General features: G+C 37.7%; 1 protein-coding gene across 1 annotated transcript; it reads right to left on the reverse strand.

Moving 5' to 3' along the window:
• Positions 1-2,304: 2,304 nt before the first annotated feature.
• On the reverse strand, positions 2,305-10,255 carry TMED5 (transmembrane p24 trafficking protein 5). The gene is made up of 4 exons (XM_059854249.1): positions 10,040-10,255; positions 8,258-8,355; positions 7,507-7,690; positions 2,305-5,229 (listed from the first exon to the last, which is right to left on the reverse strand). The coding sequence occupies exons 1-4, from the start codon at positions 10,217-10,219 to the stop codon at positions 5,011-5,013; spliced, it is 681 nt and encodes a 226-aa protein (XP_059710232.1). The 5' UTR covers positions 10,220-10,255; the 3' UTR covers positions 2,305-5,010.
• Positions 10,256-10,295: the final 40 nt, after the last annotated feature.

A 10,295-nucleotide genomic window follows, 5' to 3' on the forward strand; every position in this document is an offset into this window, starting at 1 on the left:
AACAAGCTCATTTACTTCAAACCCTGTTTTAAAGCAAGAAGCTAATTAATAGTTATATCTTGCTCTAAATAAAGTTTTTTCTGTAAGCACCACTTCCAAGTCCTTCATTTGTGCTTTGCCATTCTCTAATGAATACTCACAAAACTTGGCTATTGTTGCATTTGCTTGTGTCACCATCCAGTGGGATAGTTACTGCTTTGCTATGTACCTGTTTTTCTAATTCATGGGCATTACTGGTTGCCTGCTTTGTGTTATTTGGTTGCTCTAATCTGGTATTCATAATTTCACAAATTGGTTGCATGATAGCAGAAACCAGAAAGCACTAAGGGTAAAATTCTGAAGATCATCAACAATAGTTGGAAATTGTGGGAAAGGGAATTAATGAACAACTGGAGAGGTTTTAACTCCATTAAATCCTTAAGCATAAAATAAAAGGACTTAGATGTTTAATTTCAGGTCCCTTTACATAAGGTTGAAATGTATAGATATATACTTCTAGAACTTTTCTTTTGGCAAATCTATGCTTTCCTTATGTACCTGTGTTCCATTTTAGCAGGTGGCAGATGGAGAATGAGGATGGATATTGTTTTCAGAAAACTTGGTATGCATGAAGGGAAGAAAGGAGATTGTGACAGTATGGGTTCCAAGCCTCGTTAACTGTTGTCAGCTATAGCAGTTGATAGCATGAGAGATGTAATTCATATGCTTCTGGTGAAACTTCAGCAGTGTAGGTGGGCTTACTACTACTTCTAAGTTGTTTTTCATTATTTTATTACTATTTTATTATCTTTGTCTGTGATAAAAATCAACAGTTATGTGAGTTGTTGAAACTCACATACTGTTTGAAAACAGTAAGTTATGTAGCTTTTGATTGCATTTTTAATTTTTGTAGTGATTTGTGTAAATTGTGCTTACTCACCTCTGTACTGTGTTATTCATACAGCATTCCTCCTGTATGAATAGTGAATTTCTGTGAGAGTACTACTGGAGCCAGGGGGAAAGCATGAAAAAGGAAGGGCTTAACAGAAGCCATTTGTCAGCAGTAACTAAGAGATGTGCTTCCTGTGTACACCACAAGTTGCTAAGTTCTCAAATGAAACTCCTGCATTGTTCTAAGTTCTCAAATGAAAGTCATGAAGAATTGTTCTTTGAAACACAGGAAAGGAACTGCTAATTTTTAAAGACATCAGTTACAGCTCAGCCTTCTTAGTTTCAGGCTGTCTTAATTAAGTTTTTGGGATAATGAGTCTTTAGAAGAGATTGCCATATAAATATTTTAAAAAGCTCCATAAAGGAAAAAAAGTAATTGCTGTGACGAATTGAGCAAAATCTTTAAAACCACTGTAAAGCTTTAAAACCATTCTTACTCCATGACCACTGTACCATGTGGTCATGGAGTGAGGATGGTGCTGCACCCTGACAAACAAGTGGAGTTAAACAAGGCTGTGCTGCACTGCTGAGCACGAGAAACAATGCGTCAGGCTGAGGTACTAGGCTGTGTTGTGTTGTACAGAAATGAAGGCAGAAGGTGGCACTTCTCGTGGTGCATGCTTGGAGAGATCAGGAAAGGGAACTTCTGCAGGTATTTCTCATGTCTGTGTCCAAAAATAGATCTTAAAGAGTTTTTACTGCTCGTGTACTTTTTCAAGTCAAATCACTGTTGCTTCCACCACTAATTGCCCAATCTGACAACATAAGATTGTACTTTAGCATTTCATGATCTATTTCATTGATTCAAAACCCAGCATAAAGGAAGTTCCTGTTTCATTACTTTCACAATGTGGTTTGCAGGCTTCCGGACAGGCCCGGGTGTCTCAGGAGTCTCATGTAATGGTAAACAAGCTTGGAGTTGTCGTGTATTACTCAATTAGCTGAAAAAATGCTCCAATATTTTGAGCTTCATTCTTGGGATCTTGAGTATTATTTTATGAATAATACAAATATACTATATATTAATTAGTAGTAATTTTTATGATGAGTTTCTTAATTGTGAGCTGGAGATTGTGATACTATTTCCTGTTGATATTTTCTGCTGAAATACAGTTAAGAATGTTAAATACTTTCTAAGAGAAAGCCCGGAGGTTGGTGTCTTTCTGATCTGACACCTGTGTAAATCTTAAATTTTTTGCACTGATAAAGCTGATATTTGCAGTAAATAAGAACAGAATTTGAAAATTGCACAAGGAAGAAATGAAAAAGCTGCATTACTAAAACCAAATTTCCTGTTAGCTTAGCATCCTTGATCTTTTGCAGTGTTCATAGGTATTCATAGCATTCTTCCTTCGTTACAGAACAACACAAACACAGGTTTAAACTTGATTTATTGAAAATCTCAGTTTTGCATAATTATTCAACATCTGCAAGTCTTAAAACATTTAATTCTGAAGAAAAAGTCCATTAAGAAAAAAAACGTAATTTATATTCTCTTTTGTAAATTTTATACAGTTGAAAGCAATCTACTCTTCAAAATCCAAGTACAATGTTACTTCACTGCAAGTTTGAATGCCAAATCCTTCACCTATCATAAACATATTCCAGTTGCCAAAGTCAATGAACCTTTCTAATTATTCCCTCTTTTCATTTTCAATAGTGGACCTTGAATGAAGAGCAAATACAGTCAGAGCTCTTAGCTGCAGAACAATAATTTCTTCCAGATGAACTCTGCTGCCGATTGTTGCATTTTCCTTCTCCCGGAGATCGCCGTTTGTAACGGGAGACACTGAACTGCAGCACTCTGATCAGAGCAGGCTGCATCAATAGCAGGTTAAACTGGGACACCAAAGGGTTTTGCCACTGATGTGTAGCTACAGAGGCACAGCAGAGCAGCTGGGGAAACCAATCCCTTAAGGTGCCCTTGGCAAACTTGGCAGAGCTTATCTGTTGGAGTTCTAAGCTGAAATCCTGACTCTAGTAGCTTGGAGAGCAGAGGTAGATGTCTTAGTCACAGCTTCCCAGAGCTGGTTCAGCATTTTGCAGATGGTTTGGAGCATCACACATGGTGATGCAAGCAAAGGTAACAACATGGTGCTACTGGGAGAGGGATAGGGAAGTGGCAGGAAAACATTTGCTACTCTAGTTGAAACAATTATTTTTTTCCTAGATATTGTTCTTATCACAGAAATAAGCTTTCTACTTCCAGGCAGCTTAGAACAGAAAGCATCACATGGAAGTAAGATACACAAAACCTTAAAGGGGTACAGTCTTATTTTGGACACAGTTTTGCAGAAAGATGAAGTAGCTCAACAGCCTTTGGAGCCATCTATAACAAGTTCTGTAATAATAATAATTATTATTTTACTTATAAAAACTATTTAGAAATATTATTGCTAGGTCCTCTTCTCTGAAATTGAAGCTGAAGTGCTTTTTTGATGTTCTGTAGCCCTTGCAAGCATCTGTTTCATTTGAACAATATATTTCTTCAATGCACTATTGACCCTGTTTTTATTCATAAAACACTATTTAATCACAGAAAGTCTCCAAGTTGCAACTCTGCCATTCATACAGATGACCCCACAACAGGCACAACACTATTACATATACTGTTTTTAAAATACTTTTTAAAAAAGTGTTTTTAATAAAGTTTTTAAAAAACTCTTATGATGAAATGCAGTTAACACATTTATACAAGAAATTCCAATGACTTGGCACATTGTAAGAAGTACTAACTTGAAACTACTTAAAAAAAGTTAATTCTCACGCACCAGGGGTTTTGGCAAAAACTCTATACCCTCACTACACTGTTAAAAGCCACTTACCTAGATATTATACATTTCTGATTTGGTATTAGCTTTGGCTTAGTGATAGTGGTACTACATACTCAGTTGATCATAAAACTTGAGGCCTGTACTTACTGCCCCTGTGATTTGTGCCTTATTCAGATGAACAGCTACGTACAGAAACATGGGTTTTATGAAGAATGTACTTACACAGCTGAAAGACTTGTGAGGATGAGCAAAAAGGGAAAGTTTAGGTGAACAGCTTTGGTTTTATAGGCCTATGTAAGTCACCTGACTGTAACATTAGTCATGGTTGGAATAAAGTGGAAAAGAAGAGGGATTTTGACACTACAACAATCAATGCTTGTTTTGGCATACCATGAACACCCCCTGCCTTTAATAAAAGGAAAAAACCATGAGAAATTACTTTTTAAATAATTATCTATTACAGGAGGTTACAGTAACTAAGAATTTGCAAGTCATACTTCAAACTGTGCCTCTATTTATTTGCATACCACATAGTCACTTGTCCCATGTAACAGCCAAAAAGGAAAACAAAGCCAACAGGATTTTGGAACTACAGAACAGAAGGATTTTTGAACAGGAATTGTATCTATTTTCTCCAATTGTTTTTCAAAACTGCCTCAATTTCACATTGATGGTGCTTTTTTTAAAGTGCTGATATTAGTCATCTGTTATAAAAGGAGATGTCATGTTCTTACATAGTTAGCCCAGTGTTTCTCCATGATACCAAAGAACAAAAACTTAGGATTTTAAAAAACATATAACTTTGAAGAAAAATGACAGTAACAACCAATCCTGTAAACTTATGCACATGTAAATTCACTCAGTATTTAACAGCAACTAAACCAATGTCTAAGTTACTACTTAAACTTTCATGTGAAAATGAAGATAATGACAGTTATATTAATATTACTTTGCATATGCACCAAGTGTGCTATGCATAAGATAAGAATTAACAATCATTAACAAATCCTACAAGTACAAAAAATAGTTAGTAGCATTTGGAAAACTGGGAGAGCTTGGCAAGATGCATGATGTTCATGTTTAAAAAAAACCCAACCAACTACCACAAAAAACAACAGAAAACCCCCAAACACAAACAAGACCAGCACTATCACATCCAAAAAGCCCAATATGAATTGAAAACCTGATTTTTACTGTCTGCTCAAAAGAATCTGAAAGGTCTCTATTGTCTTTACTGTAGTTTATTGCTCCCTTCTCCCCCATACCTGTTATATTGTTATGATCATAATATGAACATTAATGAATATTAAGTTCTACTTTTCCTCTTATCTTCAAAGAGACTTTTCAACATGTAAACCTGAACAGCTGATACCACCACCATTACTCCCAAGTTGACCATGGACCAGAAATTCACTCTGTCAAAGTTGCTTTCTTGTATGTTTCGGTCACGAGCCTCAAATGCTCTGAGCAGGGTCTGAATCTGGACACTTTTGCTTAATCTGGCTTTGACACTGTTGATGGATTCCTGGTAAGTAACAAAAGAGTATTTTTAGAAAAACCCCACCTGAATTAAGTGCATATCTTGCAGCAAATACAAAATTATTAACATTGTGTTATCACCTGTAATTTACTGTCTTGACAAGTGAAGAGTTCGTTTCATTTTAAAATATACACATCATCACACTTTTCATTAACTTGTCTAGCCTGTTTATTGTGTATTGGCTAAAAAACTCAATTAACGTAGCATTAGTGTTCTGTAGTAATTTTATAGGTAGGCAGGTAAGAGAGAAATCAAACCTATTTGGACCAATAAAAAGTAGTGAATCTGCAGAACTACTCTCAAAAGAAATTATATATTGGCAAGCAAATGAATAGTTTTTTCTGCTGCATAATAAAATTAAGGAGCTTTTTAATGGAAACTACCATCAGAGCTATATCTGTAGCAAAAGAAAACTACAATAATGTTCCTTTCCTGTCTGCTTCTGGTGTTTCCACGGTAGTGGCTATAAACTGCTGCTTCAGCCTTGATACAAGAGCAGAATTTTGACAGTACATCTTGAACAGGACAACTGGAGGTCCTAGAAAGTGTGACCCTGAAACTGGAGGAAGTACATGAACACTCCAGCCATGACAAAAGCAGCTCAAAGTTTGCACTTTATTCTACACTTACTAAGTAAACATCTGGTCCTGTGATCTGCTGAAGTTTCATCCACCATGTAACAGATACTGACAGAAGCTGATTTCATGCAGTGCTGATTATGTTCTTGATATAATTATGGATCCTGAAGTAACTTTTAGTGAGAAGAGGCTAATAATTTTTAAAAATCCCCAAAACCGTAAAGGCTAAAGCCAGCAGTAACATTTTCTGTTTCATATTTAACAAAAATAGTTCAAAACAGCTATTCCAGGCAGCCAAATAATGTTATGATGATAAAGTTCATTGTTACACAATCAGGAAAACGAACACCACACAAGAGCTTTAAACTTAAAGACATAATTCCCTATTTTTGCCAGAAAATGTGTTCTCATTAAGGAATTAAACTACCAAGTGCTTATGTTAGTCCTCATAGAGCTTGCAGGAAAAGTAATACTTTGCTAAGTAAAATATGGGATTAAATACTAATCTTAACTTTACAAAAATTACCTACTTTATAAGATTTTCAAGGCTCTCAAAGATAGGTTCTGCATTTCTTTTTCTTTTGAAAGAGATACCAGTATGTAAACAAGTATCAATCAAATCCATTCAAGTATTTTCTGTGATTAGTGTGAGTGGGATTTTCTTTACAACTTCACATAGAAATTTTCCTTTTTTCTAAGTGTCTTGACTGGTACTTTTAAAGATCTGATCAGATTTTCAGAATCTGTATTTGGTTTTATTATTATTTAAAAGTGTATCACACACCTATACAATATTTTAAACATTGTTTTGTTATTTTAAAATCTGCATTGTGTTTATGTGAATCAATAATACACTGTGATTTTCTACATGATGTATTCAGTAGGTGTGTGCAGATGTTGGGGTTTTGGGTTGTTTTTTTTAAGATGCCTAATATGTATGACCAAACAAGCAATAGCTTTACTGCATCCTACCAACCATTAAGAACAGTGGTACTGGAGCACCAAGCAATCCTTTCTTCTAGAGTAATCTCAATATTTAATAATCATAAATGGAATAAAAGCTTTGACTCAGCAGTAATGTGAATCCTACATCAAACAGGCTCAGCATACAATTTAAGCAAAGATGAACCTGTATTTTATGCCAATTAACTCTCATTCTTTTTATTAGTTTGAAAAGATGTAATAAAATTTGGGACCAAAAAACCTCATATAGAAATATCTAATTTACTGAAGATGGAAACAGTAATCCATACTTCTGCAAAGATATGATGAAGAGGCTAACACAGTACTTTATCTTTAAACATTGATAAAAATGATGCAGTAATTCCAACTACATCATTGGGACTAAATAATACTTCATTGCTCAAAGAATTCATTTCATTGCTGCTAGGGGAGAATGTCCCATTTTAGCAGAAGGAAGAAAGGAAGCTGAATTGGAAACCAAGTGACTGAGAGCTAGGCAGTTTCTTCTTGCTGATGAAGGGCCTATTTTGAAAAAAATCTTCAAGTTTCTGTGTGTAAACAGGAGATCCATGGCGCTAGACTTCCCATATTAGTAAAAGCAATATATGGACCTGGAATACATTCCAAGGTGACACAACAGACCAAGGCAGAATGGTCACATGACATTGAGTTTTTTTCCAAATGCTCTTACATTGAATAGAATGAAAGATCAAATACTAACCAAAATATCTTCCAACTTCATGTCTAGGAGATCTGTGCCTGTAACGTACTTCTTCCAATCTTCCTCATCTTGACCATCTTCTCCCATATTGTCCAGGATCAATTCAAAGAAAATCACCTTTTCAGAAATGGTACTGAATGTGTTGTCAAAGCAGAACATGTAATCCCCATCTTCTGTTTCCACACTGTGTATATAAGCAAAACATGATTAACTATGCTTTCTGTGCTGGTTCCCAGAAAGACAGTTTTTGTAAGTATACCCTTTCCTTTAAGACTGACAATTGTGCACATAGAAATAACCAAATATCCTTTTTGTATAAAAATAAGAACTCTAAAGACACTTTACACATTACAGTCACAGAAAACAATCCTACTGACTCCGAAGGCTCAAAATGATGAAGACAGCAACTTGCTTTCATTTCTTTTTGAGGATTTTGAATCATTGCTAATTATTACAAAAAAATAGACAATAAATGGAATTGTTATGTTGTATAGTAAAATTACAGCACATATTACATATTTTGACAAAAGGACTGGAAAAAATAGGGGATGTTCTAGCTTCTTATTTGTATGACTCGCATGATCTTTGGTATTAGATATAGAGACCTTTTTCAACTCCATAATAATGATTTTTATCTACTGAACATGAACAGCCATCAAAAAGTACTCAACCTTCATTTTAGTAATATTTGCTAAAGAAACCAGAAAAATTCTTTATGTAACACTTCTGAGTTTGAAGATTTTAAACTTACGTATGAACTCCATCTGATTTTCTTTCATCAAAAACTAGAGTTTCACCTTTTGGGGAGAGCAGATGAAAATCAACATCTAATCCTGCTCCATCTAGAACCTGTGAAACAAACAAAAATAACCAACCTCTGACCAGCTGAATTCCTGTTTGCATGGCTGACAGCAACATTTATAGGGAAGGCAAATTTTTTTAGGTGAGGGAACAGACAAGTAAAGAATCTGAAAGATTAATCTGTATGAGCTGACACCAAATTAACTGGAAACAGATGGAAAAACAGCTCAACCTAAAAGCATTTTAGCAATTTCAGAGTCTTAAACTAAATGTAATCTAAACCTGCCATGCTGGGCTTATATTGAACCATCCTCTAATTACTTTTAAGAATGCTTGCAGTTTTATCAACAGGCAGGGTTAGACAGCCTGTAAAAATGCCAACAAGAGATGGCTAAATCTGGCATTTCTATGGCTGCTGTCACTGTGTGCTTTGTATTAGTACAGTGTTTAGCTTGTGTCTTTGGAGAATTAAGAATTACCTGCATCCTATGTTAAATACTCTTATGCTTTAGCCATGAATATAATTAAGTACAAAATAAATCTATTTCCATTAATATACAGGGCTCCTTTTCTACACATTCAAATAGAAAATCAAATCATTACTGTTAACAGTAGTACAAAGAAATTTATGCCTGAGTAGAAATGAGGTAAGTATATGTTATTCACACTAGTCCTTTCTAAAAATAATGTCTTTATTTAGCTTACAATCAAACTAAAATCCTGCTCTGTGCAAAATAAACTTCTGTTTGGCTTAGACAGGACTCCAAACAAAGCTTGAACACCTCTCTTTCATTCTTGTTCAGTACTGCATGTAACACTATTAGAAATTAGAAAAAAACAGGAATTTCAGCTTTGTCTTTCAGTTGGGAAACAGAAAGGGAAAAGAGACAGAGGGGAAGAGAGACAGATCCTGGCCCATTTCTAGGCACAGTAATAGGGTGGGAGAATATTCAGTGCAGCTTCCCTCACTGTAGCTATTTTACTGTGAAAAAACTCATTGTTGTAAGGGAGGAATATGTCTGAGATCGAGATCTATCCCAGACATCTCTGGGAAACTCGACTCTTCTCAAGAAGGACATCAAAATCTTAACGACAGTTTGTTAACTTGGGCTGCTTCTGTAACACGTTCATCATTGAGATGAAAGGTGTTTCATATCAGCACAAAGATAGGCAAGTACGGGCTCTGTGCATCACCACAAGCTTCCTCACGCTTTAGGGCTACACACAAGGTCACAACCGTGAACTTTCTACATTCTGCCCTTTTAGAGGATGGCGACTTGAGCTCGTCTAAAGCAGAAACAAAAAATTCCCCCCAAACTACCAAAAGAACAATTAGAAAGGCCGGTATTAGAATTGTATTAGAACAATTGAAAAGGCCGGGAAGTTAATTTTTAACTCCATAGGCAGAACTTCTAACAGTGTACAATTCCAACGTGGCTTTGCGGGCGCTCTGCGGCCGGTGGGGTCCGGGCAGGGCTGCGCTGCCCGCGCCCGGGGCAGGCGGGCGGAGCGCCGCGGCCGCTGCTCGGGGCAGGCACCGCGTCCCTCGGCAGGCACTGCCCCTCAGCGCTGGGGCCGCAGGAAGGCAGGACCGAGCTGCCGGCAGCAGGGCCGGGCGGAGCCGCTGCACAGGAGCACGGGCCGAGGCAGCGCCGCCGTCACGGCGGGATGCGGGACCCCGGCTCCCCTCGGGACACGCCGCGGGGAAACGCCCCCTCCCGCCCTGCCCGACCTGGTACTCGAGCTCCAGCGAGGCCTCCTTGCGCATGGGCTGGTAGAAGCACTCCTTACGGCCGGCGGGCAGCGTGAACGTGAAGTCGCTGTCCAGGGAGGGGCTGAACTCGGCGGCGCCGGGCGGCGGCAGCAGCAGCGCGAGGCACCCGAGCGGCACCAGCAGCAGCCGCGGCCCCATCGCGGCAGCGCCTCGCAGCGCGCAGCCCCCGCGCGCGCACGCACCGAGGGGCGGGGCGACCGGGATGGGGGCGGGA

This window comes from Haemorhous mexicanus, chromosome 9 (genome assembly GCF_027477595.1).
Source record: "Haemorhous mexicanus isolate bHaeMex1 chromosome 9, bHaeMex1.pri, whole genome shotgun sequence".
NCBI lineage: Eukaryota > Metazoa > Chordata > Aves > Passeriformes > Fringillidae > Haemorhous > Haemorhous mexicanus.